General features: G+C 34.5%; 1 protein-coding gene across 3 annotated transcripts in view; it reads right to left on the bottom strand.

Moving 5' to 3' along the window:
• The window catches only part of FER (FER tyrosine kinase), a 374252-nt gene that overhangs the window by 324439 nt on the left and 28507 nt on the right, over positions 1-21306 (bottom strand). For 2 of the 3 annotated variants that reach the window (XM_019727984.3, XM_019727983.3), the window contains one exon: positions 7738-8005. In XM_019727984.3, the coding sequence (XP_019583543.2) occupies positions 7738-7944 (207 nt within the window). In that variant the 5' untranslated portion in view covers positions 7945-8005. Of the gene's footprint in view, positions 1-7737; positions 8006-17275; positions 17297-21306 lie in introns of those variants that run through there. The other variant, XM_019727985.3, reaches the window with a different exon arrangement.

The following is a 21306-nucleotide window of genomic DNA, read 5'->3' as shown; positions in this document are numbered from 1 at the left end:
CAGAGTCAACCCAAATCTGCCTCTTAATGTGCTAGACAAGATACAACCTAAGATGCCTGGGGGATACAGAGGTATGGGAATCTAAAGACCCTTGTATTAAAGATTACTTTGAGAACAACTACCTAAGCTAAATTGATGAGAGTAGTTTATAAACTGGTTACAGATGACACAGTAATCTTTAATTAATCTGTATTTAGTACTTTATCATTAAATTAGAGGCTAAGAGACATCAGGAAAAGCTATCTGCTCCCTTTAGGCCATCTACTTTGTGGCATGAGTAACTTCTAAAGGGAAGAAGTCCTTCTAGGCTAAGATGAGTAAGTCATACTGATATGACATGCTCTGTTAAAAGAAATGAAGATGAAAATGAAAGAGGCCTCTCACTATATTTGGGTTTCTATCCAGAATAATGACCCACACCTCAAATCTCCCTAAGCAGAACAACTAAGAAATAAATCATCATCTTACCTAACCAACCCTAAAGAATTAAAAACAGCACCACTTTAAGATAAACACACAAATACTACTCATTTCCCTACGTCCCAGAGAAACAAAGTTACTGGTTTAAGACTTAAGCTTTAGAACGTTTTTCAGAATGCTGTATATATTGAGTAATAGTAATATTATATCATAAAATACTGTTTCTATGAAATGTATTATTTCAAAAGATTTTCAGAATTCCTAAATGTGATTGTGACTTTTTTATGTTGTTGTTTTGTGATCAAAAATAGTTCCTAAAAATAAATGCATCCCTTATTTCACAATAAAAAAAAGGAATAAGTATTCAATTTATAGAAATTTTATTCTCACCTATTCTGCCCCCCTCAACCCCCAAAAAAGAGAGCAGTTGCATAAATAAACAGCATTGCAGGTTACTAAAATAATTAGCATAAATCCTAGGTGCCTATTTTACTTTAGGAAGCCAATAGAGGTAAATAGTATCAGTTATACTAGGATGAATACACAATACAAAGAAACACTGTACTCAATTTTGGAAAGAAAACTACATATAGGACAAAATTTATGTATTTTAGAAACATATATCATGCTTTTCACCTCTGAAGTAACAGATGTGTGGTGATGTAAATCAGTATTTCATAAACAGGCAAATAATTTAAGTGTCCTGAATTCATTATACCAAAAAGTATTTATTCTGGAACAAGTCAAAGAACAAACTACTACTGGAGCTATAATTACAGTAAAGCATTGAAAATAATCAACAAGATGACTCAAGCTTAAAAAAAAACACCTAAATAATAGTTGCCATAAATAGCTTTTCTCTGCAGACTATATCTTCCAACTACTTGCTGTCTTTCTTCTTGCTTGAATATTTTTATGAAAAATGCATAGTTTCCATACCACACAATAACTCAATAAATGGTTCTCTGAAACAAAAATTTTTATTCAGAATTTGTCTATTAAATAAGAAGAATGTTTTTGGAATCTCTGAGTCCTTATCAGATATAGAAATCCAGAAGACAAGTCATTATTAAATTTCCCTAAAACTGAGGTTTTCAAAGATTGAACTGCAAGTGCAAAGGGAACCTGAGGTACTTCCCATTAAGAAGAGCCTGTCTTTCCGCATTTTCTCCAAAGTTTCCTGGTTTCCCCAGGCCAGTGGTTCACAACTCTGCCTGCAATAAGAATCACGGCGGTGCTTTTCAAGAATACCATTTCTTGAACCCCACAGCCAGAGATTCTGATTTTAATAGGTTTTGGATAAAGTCGAGGCATCAGTATTTTAAAGCTCCTCAAGCAATTTTAATGTACAAGTTCTGCTGTAACAAAATATTTGTATCATTAATAATTACGGGGTGTGCAAAATCACACAATAAAAATCACAGAGTTTATGGAAAATGATTTACAGGCACAACACTCAAAAATTAATAAGGGATGCATTAAAAAAAGACAGGAAGCTAATAAAAACTTTGCACACATCATTTACATGAATTAAATGGTGAAAAAAATACATAAGTACTACAATTAACATGACACTTTACCTTTAAAAGACTTGAAGTTTGCTTGTCAAAGTAGGTGTCAGAAGAAAGAGCTGCCTGAATTTGGACAGAAAGTTGCAATATAATATACAGATAAGCGTGGCTCATAACACAAGGAGTAAACAGAGGTGGCGGATAAATAATGACAGTGTGTGTCTGTGCATTTTATGTATCCCGAAGTAGCTTGGTTCAGTTGGGTAGTTCTGAGCATTCACCTAGCGTTTCTTCCATGTTTGTGCATAAGCAAATACAAAATCACATTATGCTCAAATTGCTCCCTAAGATATAAATTGCACTGGAAAAAATTCATGTTTTAAAATCAAACGTTGTAACAGAAATGATTCTACAGTCAGGCTTAAAAATTACTTCCGTAAATACTCGTATATATACATAGTTACAGGTTCAAGTGACATTATACGCATATATGACACTAAATAATAAGGCTGGTTCATCAAAAAGCATTTTCACTACTTTTAATCCCACATAGTATATGGAACATAGCCAATATTTCAATGTACTTTGTGTTTAAAAGGTAAGCCAATATCGACCTTAAAATAGATTATTTCAGAATTACCTATATCACTATACTATTTCAGAAGAGAGCTGACTATCCTGACCAATATAATTTTATTTTTACTTTTTTCTGCTTTATTGTAATATTAGTAACACATATTTATAAGTTTAAGGTACAACATGACGATTTGATACAGTACATATGGCAGCGATTACCACAATGAGGTTACTTAACACACCCATCCCCTCACATAATTACCTTTCTTCCCTGTGTTAATAACACTTAAGATCTATTTTCTTAACAACATTAAGTATATAACACAGTATTACTGTTAATTAGAGTCACCAGGCTGTGCATTAGATCTCCACCCTTTGAGCAACATTTCCCCATTTCTCCTGGCAACCACCATTCTACTCTCTATTTCTGAGTTTGGCTTTTCTAGATTCCACATATAAGTAGGAACATACAATATTTGTCTTTCTCTGACTTATTTCACTTAGCATAATGCCCCTAAGGTCCATGCACATTGTCAAAAACAGAAGGATTTCTTGTTTTGTTACGGCTGAATAATATTCCATCGTGTATATGTACCATATTTTCTTTATCCATTCATCCATTTATGGACACCTAGGTTTTTTCCATATCTTAGCTATTGTAAATAATGCTATAACAAACATAGTGGTGCAGATATCTCTTTAAGATAGTGATTTCATTTCCTTTAGATAAATACTCAGAAGTGGAATTACTAGATCATATAATAGCTCTATTTTTTAATTTTTGAGGGAACTCCATACTGTTTTCCAAAGTAGCTGTAACAATTTGTACTCCCATTAAAAGTATAAAAGGTTTCCTTTCCTTCACAGCCTTGCCAACACTTGTCCCTAGTTTTTTTGATAACAGACATTCTAAGAGGTATAAAGTGATATCTCATTGTGGTTTTAATTGTGCATTTCATTGATGATGAGTGATGTTCAGCATCTCTTCATATACCTGTTGGCCATTTGCATGTCTTCTTCGGAAAAATGTCTATTCAGATCTTCTGCCCATTTTTTTATTGAATTCAATTTCCTGGGGTGACAGTGGTTAATACATTATATATGTTTCAAGTGTACAATTCTATAATACACTCACCTATATATTGCATCGTATACTCACCACCCAAAATCTAGTCTCCTTACGTCACCATGCATTTGGCCTCCTTTCCTCTCTTCATCTTCCCCTAGCTCCCTTTCCCTCTGGTAACCACCATTCTATTGTCTGTGTCTATGAGTCTGTTTACTTTGTTCTTGGTTGCTTTCTGTTTTATATTCCACATATGAGTGATATCATATGGTTCTTGTCCTTTTTCATCTGATTTACTTCGCTTAGCATGATACTCTCAAGATCCGGCCAGGTTGTCACAAATGGCAGTATTTTATTTTTTCTTATGATCCAGTAATATTCCTACATCTTCTTTATCCAATCATCTATTGAAGGACACTTAGGTTGTTTCCAAGTCTTGGGTGCCATGAATAATGCTGCAATGAACATAGGGGTACATATATCTTTATAAATAAATGTTTTCAAATTTTTCAGGTAGATACCCAGAAGAGGGATTGCTGGCATTGTTTGTTTTTTTGCTATTGAGTTGTATGAGTTCCTTCTATTTTGGATATTAACCCCTTATCAGATAGATGATTTGCAAATATTGTCTCCCATTCCATAAGTTGCCATTTTATTTTGCTGCTTCTTTTGCTGTGCAGAAGCTTTTCATTTTTGCCTTTGTTGCTTATTTTTGCTTTTGTTGTCTGTCCTTTTGGTGTCATATCCAAAAAATCATTCCCAAGACCAATGTCAAGGAGGTTTTTCCCTATGTTTCCTTCTATTAGTTTTATAGTTTCAGGGCTAACATTTAAGTTTTTAATCCATTTCAAGTTAATTTTTGTCGAGTGGTGTAAGATAGGGGTCAATTTCATTCTTCAGCAGGTGAACACCAGTTTTCCCAGCACCGTTTATTGAGGAGACTATTCTTGGCTCCGCATATGTATGAGTTTTTTTCTGGGCTCTCAATTCTGTTCCACTGGTCTATATGCCCATTTTTATGCCAGTACCATACTGTTTTGATTACTATTACTATTTGATTAATATTTATAATATAGCTTGAAATCAAGAAGTTTGATGCCTCCCACTTTATTCTTCTTTCTCAGGATTACTTTGGTTATTCAGGGTCTTTGTATTTTCATATAAATTTTTGTAGTATTTTTTCTTCTTCTGTAAAAAAATGCCATTGGAATTTTGATAGGGATTGCACTGAATCTGCAGATGGCTTTCAATAATGTGGGCATTTTTTAAATATTAATGCTTCCATTCCATGAGCATGGATTATCTTTCCATTCATTTGTGTCTTCTTCAATTTCTTTCATCATGGTTTATAATTTTCAGTGTATAGATCTTTCCCTTCTTGGTTAAATTTATTCCCAAGTATTTTATTTTTTCTGATAGTATTGTAAATGGGATTGTTGCCTTTATTTCTTTTTGAGATACTTTGTTGTTAGTGTATAGAAACACAACTGATTTTTGTATGCTAATTTTACATCCTGCAGCTTTACTGAATTGGTTTACTAGCCCTAACAGGTTTTGGGGAAGTCTTATGGTTTTCTATATATAAGATCATATCATCTGCAAACACAGACAGTTTTACTTCTTCCTTTTCAATTTGGATTCCTTTTATTTCTGACAGGTATAATTTTAGGTGAATAAGAAAACACAAAGTAAAATTCACCTTTAGCATAGAATAAAACAAGTTATCAAAATAAAATACCTATCAAACATATGAAAAGATGTTTAACTTCACTCATAGTTAAACATCTAAATACTATTTCTTACCTATCAGATTAACAAAAATTCAAAAGTTTGATAAGACACTCTGTGGCCCATATTAAGCAGAAACTGGCACTCTCATACATTCCTGGTGGATATACAAAATGGTACAGAATCTATTAAAAATTTTATATTTATGTTGGCAATATGTAACAAAACTACATATACATTTACACTTTGACCTAGAAATGTCATTTCCAGGAATATACCATGAAGATCCTCATAATGATACAAAAACACATAATGATACAAAAACACTTCTGTAACAACGTTATTCATTGCGCAGTACATATGATTGTAAAGTACTGTGAGACATAAAATTCCATGCATAGTAACTTGGTTAAATATCTAAATATTCTCTCTACTAAAAAAGAACCAGCATTCCTAAAGAAAAGGTTTATTCCAGAACTGGAAAAGAGAACATGCAAGATGAGCCTGGAATATTTCAGTATGTCAGAAAATAAGGAAGTGCTCGAAGGTTGATGTGGAAACAGTCCAGGTAATTGAAACCAAACATGGCTCCCTAGGCTTCTGTCTCCTGTTTCTTCTGAAAGCAACACAAACAACAAAAAAGGAAAAATAAGACCTGACTCAAAAACCATGCCCTCGGGATTAAAGACAGATGCACACTAAAATAACTTTAAGTAAAAAAGAAAAATTACCAAAGCACAGAGTGTGATTTCTCACACTCATGTTCCAGATTAAAGGAACTGAAGTGACATAACTGAATGAAATGAATGATTCTGGATTAGATCCTGAATCAGGATAAAAAAAAAAAAAATGCCAAAAAGGGACACTATTGGGACAGTTGGCAAAAGTTGGATATGGAATATATTTTTTATACTAACATGGTACAATGTTAAATTTCCCAAATTTGGTCCTTGTATTGTAGATATGTTCATAGAAAAGATACACTTAAATATTTACAGATAAAGGGGAATGATGTTTTCAACTAACTTGAAAATCATTCAGGAAAAAATATTATATATGTATATATATAATAAATGCATATTATATATTTATTATACTATATATAGTTATATAGTATATAATATATATTATATATAATAAATATATAGAGAATATAAAATATATATATAACAGAGAGAGAGAGAGAAAGAGAGACAGAGAGAAAGAGAGCAAATATGACAAAATGTTGACAATGAGTAGAATGAAGGGCACAGGGGAATATTTGTTCTATCCTTGAAACTCTGGCGTGCACTTTTTTTTTTGAATAAGGACATAAAAATCACTAGTTGCAAGACTTCTGCTTCCACTCAAGATAGAGAAACAGGAACTGTTTTATCCTCCTGCCTAAAACAACTAAACACTGAACAAAATATATTTGTCACAACAGCATTCAAGCCACTGGACACCAGTCAAAGAAGGACAGTGAACCCTGACAGACTATAAACAAATTCCTGAGCCCTACGATTATCCCAGTTTACTGAATGGAGAAAATGTTCAGGCCACAGCCCAGGGAGAAAGAGCCATGCAGAACTCATTAATTTCTGTAAGTTAAAGAGACTAAATTCAGAGCACTGAAACACAATGGTAGTCAGGGTGCTGGAGAAGAGATAAGGACAAAGTACTAGAGAGGAGAGAGCTGCATGAAAAAAAAACTCAGGTAAACTGCAAAAGACGCCCCCTTGATTATTAGGTTGGTGCAAAAGTAATAGCGGTTTAAAAGGTTAAAAACACTTGTAAAAACCGCAATTAGTTTTGCACCAACCTAATAGCTAAGTACTGATCAACTCAAGGCTGTGAGGAAACTACTCTATGCCAAGGAAATAACCCACCCATAAGGGAACACTATCTAGAGCTCACATGGAGTCATGGAATCATGCTGGGTCCCGACAGTCAGGGTGCAAAACCTCATAAATTGAAGAGCACCCTTTGAGCACTGAGGAGGTTCTTGCCTTAGTAGAGGAATAAATTCACTCTATATTACACATATCTCTGGTGTTACCTAAAGGCAAGAACCAAAAAGAAAAGTGAAATGGAAGACATAGCAATAGGAACTAACCACAATGCAACTCAGACAGAAGATAGAAAAATAAATAAAAAGTATCAAGAAACTTCAAACAGCCAAATATGTATCAGACTCCCTGAAGGGGAGAAGAGGAAAGAGGGAGGATTAAAAAAAATTTTTTGAAAAAATAATGGCTGATATTTTTCCAAAGTTGATAAAAATTGTAAATCCACAAATCTAAGAAGGTCAGCAAACCCCAGCCCAAGAAACATGAAGAACACTACACACTACACAAAGGCACATAACATAGGTTTATAACATATGTAGCATGATGTATTTGCCTTAAGCACAATTATGATGCTATGCATAACAAATGATGAAATTATTCCTCTTACCTTGGATACATTGCTGACATAATTCATTTGGATAGTACTTTCCTTATCAACTTGATTACAAAGGTTCTGTAAAGTAGATGCATATTCTTTGTCACTTTTTATCCTTAGGGCCATAAATTTCTTCACTGTTTCCAGTAACCGTAATTCCCAGTCTTGCAATTTTAACACAGCTTCATGTGAATTCTTCAGGTCACTCCCAAACCCCATTTTTGTAAGGCACAGTCTTATCCTCCACACTGCACAAGCGAGCCTTCTAGTCAGCACATATCTGTGTATGTAAACAGAAAAAAAAATCTTAACTCAAAAGAAAATTAGTCTTCAAAGCAAAGTTATGCCTCATTAGTTGTAGGGTTAAAAAAAAAAAATCATTACAACTGAATGTTTTCATCGCAAAGATCGGGAACAAGATGAGGATATCCACTCTCACCGCGTCTGTTCAACATGTACTGGAAGTTCTAGCCAGTACAATGAAATAAATAAAATAATGTCCATTAAAATTGAAAAGGAAGAAGTAAAAACTATATTACCAGTTACTATATTTGACATTGTATATAGAAAATCCTAAGGAATGCAATAAAAAAGTGTTAGAACTTTTGTTAGAATAAATAAATAAGATTACAGGGCAGAAGATCAATATACAAAAATCAATTGTATTTCTATACACCAGAAATGATTAATCCAAAATGAAATTTAGAAACAATTCTATTTACACCAGCATCAAAAAATAAATTATTTAGAAACAAATTTTGCAATATAAATGCAAAACGTGTCTTAAAATGATAAAACATTTGTTGAAAGAAATTAAAGAAGACCTAAATAACTGGAAAGATTCATGTTCATGGATCCTAAAGACTTAAGAAGGCAATATTCTCCAATTTGTTCTGCAAGTTTAACTCAATAACATTAACATCTAAGCTAGCTCTTTTTGTTGCAGAAATTGAAAAGCTACTACTAAAATTTATACAGAAATTCAAGAAAGCCAGAATAGCAAAAGTAAATAAATAAATAAATAAATCTTGAAAAAGAAAAACAAAGTTGGAAGATTCACACTTCCTGATTTCAAAACTTACTGAAAAGCTACAGTAATCAAGACAATGTGGCATTTGGATAGACACAGACATCGATGAAATAAATAGAGGGTCTCGATATAAATCCTCACATTTATGGTTAAATGACTTTCTATAAGGATGCCAAGTCTATTCAATGGGGGAAAAAGTCTTTTCAACTAATAATGCCGCTGGGTTTCTACATGCAAGAGAATGAAGTAGAATTCCTTCCTTAGAGTATATACATTAAATAAACTTTAAAAGGATCATAGATCTAAATATCAGAGCTAAATCTATAAAACTCTCAGAAGAAAACAGTAACTGTTCATGACCTTGGCTCAGGTGATGATTTCTTAGGTACAATGCCAAAAGCACAAACAACAAAACAAAAATACATAAATTGGATTTCATCAAAATTAAAAACTTCTGTACTTCAAAGGCCACCATCAAAAACAGTGAAAAGACAACCCACAGAATGGGAGAAAATATTTGGAAATAATATAAGAAAGGCACTTCTATCCGGGATACTTGTGTATAAAGAATTCTGACAATTCAATAATAAAAAGACAAACCAATCAAAAACGGGCAAACGATCTGAATAGCGATTTCTCCAAAAAGATTTACAAATGTCCAATGTGCACATAAAAAGATGTTCAAAATCATTAGCCATTAGAAAAATACAAATTAAAACCACTTCATATCATTAGTACGTCTATAACCAAAAGGACAGGTAATATCAAGTGTTAAAGACAGAGATTAGAAACCTCATATACAGCTGGTGGAAATGTGAATTGGGCAGTTCCGCAAAAGTTAAAGATAGAGTTATCATATGACCCAGAAATTACATTGTTAAGTATACAGAGGGTGCCAAAAAATGCATATACATTTTAAGAAAAGAAAAAACTGTGTTAAAATTGTAATACTCAATATATACTGATAACAAAAGATGAATACATGTCATGTGTATACATCTTTTTGGCACCCCCGTTATACACAAGATAAATGAAAACGTGTCTACACAAAAACTTGTACATGAATGTTCAAGCAGAATTATTCATAATAGCCACAAGGTGAAAATAATCTAAATGTCCATCAACTGATGAATGGATAATCCATGCAATGAAATATTATTTGGCAATAAAAAGGAATGAAGTATTGATACAAGCTACAACCTGGAAAAAGTTTGCACACATTATGTTAAGTGAAAGAAGCCAGAATCAAAAGACTGATATAATCTATGATCTGTTTATATGAAATGTCCAAAATTTATAGACAGAAAGTAGATTGGTGGTTGCCTAAGGCTGGCAAATTTGGGAAGAAAGGAAGAGTGACTGCTAATTGGTACTGGATTTCATTTTGGGATGATGAAAATGTTCAGAATTGATTGCGATAATGGTGGCACAACTCTGAACAGATTAAAAATCACTGAATTATATAGTTTAAATGGGCTTCAGCATGTGAGTTATATTTCAGTAAGTTGTTCTCAAAAATCACTATAGCTTACCATGATCATCCTAGGTCAATCAGCAGAAACTTCACCAAAATATTCTGCTTGCTTACTATAAGTCCTGGAAACTATGATAGAATTTATTCTGTTCTCCAGCCTCCTAGAATTTCAGTCAGTGAATCTTTCAGAGCCAGTTAGAAGACATGAAAAAAACACTTTTTATGTTTAGTTCTGGCTCATCCATACCAAAAGTCAATTTCTTGTTAATTCAGCTGAGATCCTCAAAGCTATACAGAAAAATGAGAAGAGGTTTATCTTTCTAACCTCAGTGATATCATCTAAAAAGATGGTAAAAATGTGAGTTTTCCAAATAGAGAACAAAGTACAATTTTTCCCCAGCTGAAAACTGTCTAGTTTTATGATCTAGCAAACAAGTAAACGGGGAAAAAAGGTACGGGTAAACGACACCTGATCAAAGTTTCATACAGGACACTAAATGGACTTTAACATAAATAAGTCAATACAAAGTAATGGACAATTCACTTTAATATACAGTGGAATAATTTCAGTTTTCTCACTTTGTATATAGTAGCTTTTAAATATTTACTTTGATATACTATATCCTTATGGGTCACAAAAATTTACAATGAACACTTTTCTGTTTTTTTACCTACAACTCAACTAAGTCTCAGTGAAGATATACTCTATCTCATACAGGTTTTCAATGAAAGAATAAGGAACATTGTTTGAGGTGGAAAAAAGGTGAAACATTTTACTATTTATTTTTAACTATATCTGAGATTGTAGCTCATTTCATTCAGTACTTCGGATAAATACTGCTTCCAAACACATCTAGCTCTGGTCTAAACTCGGACAGTATTTTTTTCCTTCCATTATCAGAAATTCACAAGGACTGTGAAGAGCTCAGAAAAATAAAACGGGAAGCAGAATCTGGAAGCTATCTGAGAAACACTACAGCCCATCCTAAGTGCTTACTTATATACACCGATATTCTAGGTGAGTATAAAGTAATTTAATATATGGTACCACTCTTTCAGGTATGACAAATGATAAAATAAAAAAAACTAAACAATTCTATAATAAACTAAGACTATGCTTAATTGTTGAATTGGGGGAGCTTATAAATACTTCAGGATTTAAGAGAATAGTATCTTACAGATAATGTCCCCATAGATGCCAAATGACATTTATAAGACTATTCATTTCAGTAGTGTTTGAAAATAACAAAAAAGGAGAACTGGAACTAGTATCTATCAAAAGAAATTGATTAATTAAATTAGAATCAAGGCGGCTTCCTTTGATTATAACTGAATTCATTCTAGGGAGTGCCATTCGAATCACAGTCTCTGAGAATGTGTTCAGTGTCCAACTTTCACAACCATATGTGGTAGTCCCAATCATAGCATATTCATTCTGTGGAATATTATTCAGCCCTAATAAAAAATGAGGAAACATTTTGTGTATTCATCTGTAACTATCATTAAGAACTACTCATTTTAAAGAGTAAGATACAGAACTTGGTATTGTGTAAAAAGAATGAACAATAACAGAAATTCATTCTGTTTGTAAGTGCATACAAATGTTTCCAAAAGAACACACAGTGGCTGGGGCATAGGATTGGGAGGGAGACTTTTCACTGAATACCCTTTTATACATTTGAATGTTGTTCTAAGTGAATGTACTGATATTACCTATTCAAAAAATTAATTAATTAAAGAATTTTTGAAGAGAAAAAGAAGAAAAAAAAACAACAATTAAAGCTTGACTAGCCCAGAAAATGGCAAGATATGAGCTAGCATTGGAATAATAACCATGATTTAGATTATACAAAGTCAAAAGGGAAATTTCAGGAAGTAAAAGCAGTATGAGGCAAAAAATAAAGTGACTATGAGGTGAAGTAAAGAAAGCAAGGTCTCCAAAATCAAGCTGTATGTGACAAGCAGGGAGAAATGGCATGCCAATTCAGCTCCTGCTATTCCACTGTTAAGAAAATTGTTAAGTCTCAAACTCCTTGAATTAATTGATTTTTAAGGCAAAATAACAAGGTCATGAATGTGATTTTTTTAAATTGTTAATTTGCTGGTATTAGTTACACAAGTATGTTCGGTTTGTAAAATTTCATCAAGCTGAGGTGAGCACCTGTGTGTGATTTGTGCCGTTTTCTACATGTATGTTATAGTTCAATAAAAAAAGAGATCGATTTTAATCTGGAAGCTACGTATAGAATAGCTTGAAGAGAAAAAACACATGAAATGAAACACAAAAAGGCAAATTAGTAAGTTTTTATAGCGCTATAGCTTGAGAAATGAGGATCTATAATTGACAATGTCATTGAGAATTAAGATGAAAAGAGCCTTGTCCTGATGAATGGATTTAGGGAACAAAAGAGAGACGACCCAATGACAACTTCAAGGCTTTAATTAGAAATGATGACAGTATCAGTAGATATGGAAGAATGAGAATATGGAGCTACTTTAAAGAAAATACATTCACTTCAGCAGGAAGTCAAATATTAAGGCTAAAGATCCAAATTAGAGAGAGTCAATTTTTTAAAGGTTAGAGATAAAACCAACAGACTGAATGTTGACAGAAAAGCAGAATCAAGGACAAAACCCATGAGAATCTGTCAATTGAGGAATGGGAGGAACAGAGGCCAAACAAAGGACAGAGATGAAGGAAGGAAAAGAATATGAGATCTTTGACAGAGTTACAGATGCCAGGATGAAAAAGAACATATTAGCTACATCAAATGTCAGAGGGAGATGTGAAAACTGCAAAAAAGTCATTATTCGAATTTTGGGGTAAAGTTGATATAGTGAAACAGTACCTCAGAAGCTCCGACCAATAACAAGTTAAAGGAACAAAAAAATTGTTTTTAAGAGAAACCAAAAATGTAAACATATCATCAGCAAATAAAGCATTACAACTATGTGTCACAAGTTTTACAGCATGGTGCCAAAGGAAAAAGAGAAAATTCTGGTGCTCTAGACATCATGGCAGTGTGTCCAAACTTCCAGAAGATATTCTGAGGATAAAGAGTTAACAAAATTCTGAGGATTCCCATTAGATGCGCCACTATGAAATGAAGCACGCAGAGAGGGAATAGGCCAACCTAGGGAAAGTCAAGAAAAGATATGAGCAAGAAGGCTCTATGTTCCGGGACAGGACCTTAGAAAAGGCAGGGAGTGTGGCCTTGGCTAGTCATTTGCCGCGGCTCTGTGAGGAACTGGTATATGAAATCAAACCCAGGAGTACAGATGTTTAGTGGAGAACAGAGAGTTAAATCCCAAGGCCCCCAACGAGGCCAAACTCAGCCCCAGTCAATATCTCTCCATCCCTCTACTTCCATGCTCATATGACAAAGAAAAAAAATTAAAAGTGAAACCCAACTTCTGGTCCAGACAAGATGTCATAGACCATTTTCCCCAGCTCCACTCCACAAAACACAACTACAAACACTGGAAATGGTGCAAGAGACAACCAAGGAAGAACTCTGAAAGGTGCAGAGAAGGCAAACTCCTTTGGCCCTAGGACGGGAAGAACAGCACAGAGGCAGCTGTCTCCCCCTCCCCCCACAGTAGAATGTCACCCCGACCTGACTTTCCCCAACCTCCAGTCTAGTAACAAAAGGCAGCCCATGTAGGCCGACTTCTCCCAGGACCTGACAGGAGCACCTCTGACACCACTGGGCAAGCCAGACACCACCAGCAAGGGAGAATGATTATGAGCCTCACGAAAAATAAACAGCCAGGGGAAGCACTCTCCTTCCTGCTAGTCCTGAGAATCCCCTTTGCTACCAAAAAATAAAACCAAACCAGGCAGAAAGAAGCAGCAAGAGAGACCCAGCTATAGCAAGCAGCCAGGTCAGAAGCCTCTTTGTCCCCACAGACCCGAGGATCTCCTGCCCCCCACCCACCCACCCAGGGACACCAGAGCAGGCAGGCAGAACAAGCAAGAGGGACCCAGCTTTAGCAAGAGGCCCAGTCCAGGAAGCTCCTTACGCTCCAGGGGTTCACGACTCTCCTCTCCTGCCCAGAGACATCAGGGCAGCTAGGGGCACGGTAAGGAAATCCTATGTCACTTGTTCCCCACCACAGATCTAGTAGCTCAGCCTAAGAGAAACATCTTCTACTCCCTCAAGCAGCACCAGCAGGAACTAGTGGAAGCCCTAGTGGTACCAGATAAACAAAGCAAACCAAAATAACAGCAAAAAGACTCTGAAAATTAAACTGTCATTGGAACCACAGCCCACAAAAATAGGCCAAGACCTGCATGCTAAACCTACACAGCGTGCCTATGAAAATAAAACACTGAAACAGCCCCCAGAGTCTCCTAACATAATAAATAAAATATCTAGGATTCAACCAAAAATGACCTGTCATATCAAGAAGCAGGAAAAACCACAACTGGAATGAGAAGAGACAACTAATGCCAACACCGAGATGAATCAGATGGAATTATCTGAAAAGGGCTTTAAATCAGCCATCATAAAAATGCTTCATTAATCAATTACAAATTCTCTTACATGTAAAAATAGAAAATTTAAGCAAAGAAAAGAAGCTATAAAAATAACAAGATGGAAATTAAAGAACTAAAATAAATGCAATAACAGGCATTAAAACCTCACAAGATGGACTCAATGTTAGAGTGGAGATGACAGAGGATACAATCAGTGAATATAAGGACAGAACAAAAGAATTCAACCAATCCTAGCAACAGAGAGAAAACAGACTGTGAAAAAGAAAACTAAAAAAGAACAAAGCCTGGGGGACCTGTGGGACAATAACAAAAGATCCAAGTGCCAGAAGGAGAAGAGAAAGAGAGTGGGGCTGAAAGAGTATTCAAGTGCATGTGTCCATCTTGGTGAATAAGATACTGTATAGCTCAAGAAACCACAGCAGTGCTGTATTGGTAGAGGATAGATGATAGCTCAATGGAACAGAATAGGGAACGCAGAAATACACCCATACAAATATGCTCAACTGCATTTTGACAAACGTCCAAAAGCAATTCAATGGAGGGAAAACAGTCTTTTAAACAAATGGAATACTTGGATAGCTAACCACTACCCTGCCCCCGCCACCAGAAAAAAAAAAAAAAAAAAAAAAAAACCTTAATCTAACACGTTACACAAAAATTAACTAGAGAGAATCATGGACTTAAACGTAAACACAGAACTGCAAAACTTCCAGGGGAGGGGGGTGGAACAGGAGAAACTCTGCAGGATCTGAAACTCTTCAGGATACAAAAATCAACCCATAAAAGGAAAAACTGATAAATTGGGTCTTATCAAAAGTAAAAACTTTTGCCCTATGCAAGCCATGTAAAAAGGATAAAAAGACAAGCTACAGACTAGCAGAAAATATTTGCAAACCACGTATCTGACAAAGGACTTGTATCTAGAATATAAAAGAATTCTCAAAATTAAAATTAAAAACAATAACAACAATCTAACTAGAAAATGACCAAAAGACATGAACAAACATTTCACAGAAAAGGATATAAAAATGGCAAATAAGCGCATGAAAAGATGTTCCACATCATTAGCCATAAGAGAAATACAATTAAAACCACAATGAGCTATCACTACACACCTACTAGAATGGCGAAAATAAAATATAATGATGACGAAACACTTTTGAGGACGTGGAAAAACTGGATCACTCATTTGTTCCTGGTCAAAAGATAAAATGGTACAGCCGCTCTTTTTTCTTGCAAAACTAAACATTCAGCTACTTTGACCCAGCAATTGCACACTTGGCTATTCATGCCAGAAAAATGAAAACATATGTCCACACAAAACCTAAACACAAATGTTCATAGCAGCTTTATTTGTAATAGCCAGAAATTGAAATCAGCCCAGAGATCCTTCAACAGGTGAATACATATCATGGAACACTACCGACACTTAAAAAAGGAACAAACTATTAATACAGGCAACAACTTGAGAATCCTGCTGAATGAGAAAAGCCAATTCCAAAAAATGACATACTGTATGATTCCACTTATATAACATTCATGAAATGACAAAATTTGGGGAAAAGGACAGATTAGGAGTTGTTAGGGTTTAGAGCCAGCAAAGAGGAAGGGGGGTTAAGTGTGGTCATAAAAGGGGAACACGAGGGATTCTAGTGGTGTCTAAATCGTTTAGTACCTTGACAGTAGTGGTGGATACATGAACTTAGACCTATAAAAAAATGTACTGAACTTCACATACACACAACAAATGAATAAAATTAAAAGTGAAGAAATATGAATAAGATTAGTAGATTTGTCAAGGTTACTATCCTGGTTAAGCATATTATACTACAGTCCTGCAAAACGTTACCATTTGGGAAAACTGGACAAAGTGTGAAGGGGATTATTATTTCATACAATTGAATGTTAATCTACAATGACCTAAATAGAAATTTCAATTTTAAAAAGAAGTAATGCCCAGACCTCAAACTATAGCTCAGAGGAAGAACAATAATATGGAGTGTCACAAATTCAGCCACATTCTTCTAGAAGTAATAGGACAGAGTTACCTATGTTAACCATGAGGAAGATGAAAAGAAATTGCAAGGAAATTATACCGTCATGATGTAGCCAAAAATTACAGAGAGAGACGAGATGGGGGCATGGGTTATATCAAACTGATTTGTAATGTAAGTTCCAATCAGGCAGGGAATTACTCTCTTCTGTTCTCCCACCATATCTCCAGTGCTTAAAACAGTGCCTTGCATATAGTAGACAATAAAACAATCTGTTAAATGAATTAACTGCTGAAGCTACACAGCCATGCATTCTCCCATGCCCTCATGGTCTCCACTTTGCACTCTTCATTCTTTAGGATGCTTAGTAATACTAGGTATTAATTTTATTATTATTTATAATTCTAGGTATTAATTTTACAACCCTAACCTACAGATTGAAATTCAAACTCCTTTGCCTGGTAATCAAAGCCAGCCCAGACAACCTTCCCCCCTCAGCAACAGTACCATACCTTATTACTTATGGTTCCTTAAATGTCTCCTAATCATACCTCTCTTTGCCGTTGCAGATGTTATTCCTTCAGTCTAAATGTCTTTCCTCCCTTTGTCCACCTAGAGAATTATAAACAACTAAACTTTAAAGTTATATTCTCCATGAAACCTTCTCTGACCATCCCCACAACCACAACCACGCCAGGCTGACATATGTGTTCCCTTTTTCGGATCTCAGGGATCATGTACGTATTAGTAATTAATATAACACTTCTCATAATATAGTTTAACTATTTGTTCAGATAGATTTCTCCCATTAAACGTGAGCCACATGGAAATCAGATCATGGAATTTTCATCTTTGTATCACTGGTGCCTAAATTACTACTAAGAATACAATAGATATTCAATTTATTATAAATAATTGCAAGACTAAACCCATTTTATAAAAGATTTGTAAATGAGATTTTTAAATAAAAATTTCTATAATTTAATGGAAAGTACAAATCAGGTAGAAACAGAGGGCATGTATGTTATTAGCAAAGATGTCTATTTTTAAATAACATCTTTTAAAGAGTGAAACTAGTAAAAATCATGATAACCTATTAACTCTTTAGATTCATATAAATCTATGTTATTTAGTGGATTCAGTTTAGTATTTAAGATCAAGTGAGTTATGTGACGTTTTCAATTCACCACGAAGAGTTATTAAAAACTTTAAAAGAACCATTTTAATTGCTATGTTTTCAAAAATTAGAAGTTCATTTTGCATAAAATAGATCTGTAAACACAAACAAAAATGTAAGTTATTAATAGCAAAGTATAAAACAGATAACTAGTTTCCCTGTTAGGATAGGATTCCCATGGTATCTCTTATAAGTATAAGGGTATATATAACTAATTGTCCTAAAATGTCTCCTGTTTTTCAACTTGTGGCTCCAAAACACAACTTTTATATTCTCCATGTACATGGAAATATTGTTTTTATATAGTATAAATAAAGTTTAATATGTATTGAATATTCTTTTTGAAGTAAGGCTGATTTACTTTAACACAGATAATGGCTTATAACATAGATAATATTTAATTATTTCCTTTATTTTAACATTGACAAAGAGACTGAAATATATCACTAAATATATGCTTATTTAGAAAAATCAGCAAATAAGTGAATAAAAACTATGTACTTGAAACAGAAAATCATTCAGTCTTCCCCCACCAGATATTCTCACAAACTAGCAGAAACTCAATAAAGTTTGAATTTATAATCCTTGACAAATAAAACCCATCAGAATCACTTTGTGGTTCAAGTTACTTTATCAGAATATGTTTGTTCATTGATAAAGACTATAAAATCATTAACCAGTTAAAGTACAAAATTATCTAACAGTATTTCTTACCTTTTATAAGCTTTAATAGAGTCACAGAAGTCAGAAACTGTGACTCTATTTTAACAAAATATTAAGCTGCCTGCAGCAAGATAGAAACAAAGTCACAAAAAGCCACCGAGTATGCAAGTAATAACCACAGTTACAAACCAAAAAACTGACTCATATGAATAAAGTGAGGTGCTATTTCAGAAGCAGTTAAACAGGCAGGAATGAACAGTCATCAACGTTTAACTATGAAGACATCATTCATTACTAGTTAATATATGCTGACCTTGGCCACCTTACAGATACAGTACTTAAAACTCCTCCTATGCTTTCTTTATTTTAAAATGTTGCTTCCAGCTTAATTTAAAAAGAAATTAAATTCAACTGAAACAGCACTGGATTGGCCAGCCTATTGGAACAGCATTAATGGATGATGGTGTTCTACTGAGAGAGAAAACTGAAAAAAACCTGTGCAAGTCTATAAACTTAAGAAACATGCTTGCTTTTAAATTAACTTTTTTATTTTAAAAAGTGTATTTGAAAATACTGACATATAAAATTATTTAGGGAGAGCAGAATTATTAACAGAAGTCTTTGTTCTTTGTTTTAAAGTATTCATATAAATCAACAGGTATTTATTGAGTAACCATAGGAGAGATAATGTTAAAGATACAAAGATAAATAAAATCTGGATTACTGCCTATACTTTACAGTGTATTAAAAAGAAATAGATAGGTAATGATGATACAATTCATTCAAAATCTATTCAGCAGCATATATTGAGCATCTATTTGTTAGGTGTATTTCTCAGGGCTAGGCGTAGCAAGACCCATAAGATTGCAGTTCCTAGTCTCAATAAATTCACACCTATTGGGGTGACAAACCTAGAAACAAATGCCATGTAATTCAACAGGTTTAAATATACAAATTGGTTATAGGCTTAGTGGGGAAACACAGGAAATATGCACAGTATTTCTAAAGGCCATCAGGGAGGAATTCACAAAAATAAAAGCATGAGGTACAAAGTGCTACAAAGTCACAGAGAAAGAAAAAAGCACAAAGTAGAAGACTCAAAACTCTATTAAGAAGAGAACATTTTACAATATATAGATGTATCAAATCATCACAGTACAACTTAAACTTACACAATGTTAGATGCCAATTATATTTCATTAAAGTGGGGGGGGGGGTTAATTAAAAAAAAAGAAGAAGAAGAAGAAGAACATCTCCATAAGCCTTGAGGGATACTTATGAAAGGAGCTCACCTACCTGTTTGTCTGTCTGCAAAGGTGTAAGCAGGAGGTGGCATTGGAAACAGTCCTGGGTTGAAATCCTAGTGCTACGATTTAATAGCTGTGTAACTGTATTTTTTAATTAACTTCCTGGAAGCTCAGTTTTCTAATCTTTACAAGAGGGATAGTAATACCCACTTTGCAGGGTTGTTGTGCAGGTTGGATGAGATAAAGTATTTAATGTGTCCTGCTTTGGAGAGATGTATTAAAAAGTAGTCGTTACTAATAAAGCATGAGAGAAAGAGCTCCCACACAGGAGAGACCACGGAAAAGGAAGTGATGGGGGAGGTTACTTTCTAAGTAGAAGTTTAATCATGAGCAAGGATACACAGGTAGAAAAATGAGGAACATGTTTGTGAAGCATGGCTAATTTGAAGGAAAACAGGGAAACAAAAAGTTTAAAAGATTAGATATGGCCACAAGGCATACAATCTTATATGCCCTAAATTCTAGAAATATAACTGTTATTTAGACACCTCTTAACCTTTTACTCTTTTTATATGATCAATTATTATAAAAGAGCTCAGTTTTCAAATTAAGGCCAAACAATTTTTGTCTCCTTCAAAGAGAGTAACAATGTGAGGAGAAGTCAATACAATTTCAAAATCCACATGTGTACTGTCAAAAAGGTTCATTAAAGGCAGACACCAGCAGAATGGCAACCGTCAACGTCCCATCAGTAATAAGTTAAACGAACCAAGGCAAAGCCAATCCCTACACTGCAATGAGACAGCTTCTCCGGGAACCCAGATCAGACAAACCTTAGAGTCTGCATGCCGGAGGAAAGTAAGTTCCATTCTTGGCTTTTTGTGTGTAATTCACTCTTTCCCCAAAAGGCAAGGCCTAATTCCCACTCCCACCCCATCCTGTCTCTACTTATGCCCTATCAAACGTGTTTTCTTCCCAAATTGTTCTTCTACAATTCGCTTCAGTTTGTAAATAAACTTCCCTAAATCTCGGACCTCCAACTCCTTACCCTATCTGAAACCTGGCTCCCCAAAAACACAGTGCTCTAAGCTGGAGGCTATACCTCCCCTGCATTCCACCACCCATAGCCATGAAGCTGGGGGATGGGGTGATAGGTAACATTATCCTGATTCCTTAGTGCCATTTCCAAATCACTGCTCTTCCAAACTTATTAAATAAAATCGTGTCTCCTTTGAAATTTACACCATTCAGTTTTACCAAGTCCTATCTCACCTAGCTATTATGTGTCTCCAAATCTTACCCTCAATCTCCACTTGCCCCCAAATTTTATTCTCCCACCCAACTCTTATCTTCCTCCATGGAGATTTTAACCTCTAGTCTTTCTCTTCTCCAAAGACCCATTTGATCCAACTCCATTTCGACTACCCTTGCTGTTGCCCATAGCCTGAACCCAAAACTGTTTCATCTCTGCAATGGTAAATGTTATATTCTAGTC

The sequence above is a fragment of the Rhinolophus sinicus genome, chromosome 3 (genome assembly GCF_057876585.1).
Source record: "Rhinolophus sinicus isolate RSI-liver-muscle chromosome 3, RSI-T2T, whole genome shotgun sequence".
Taxonomy (NCBI): Eukaryota; Metazoa; Chordata; class Mammalia; order Chiroptera; family Rhinolophidae; genus Rhinolophus; species Rhinolophus sinicus.
This window is presented reverse-complemented; position numbering and strand designations above follow the sequence as displayed.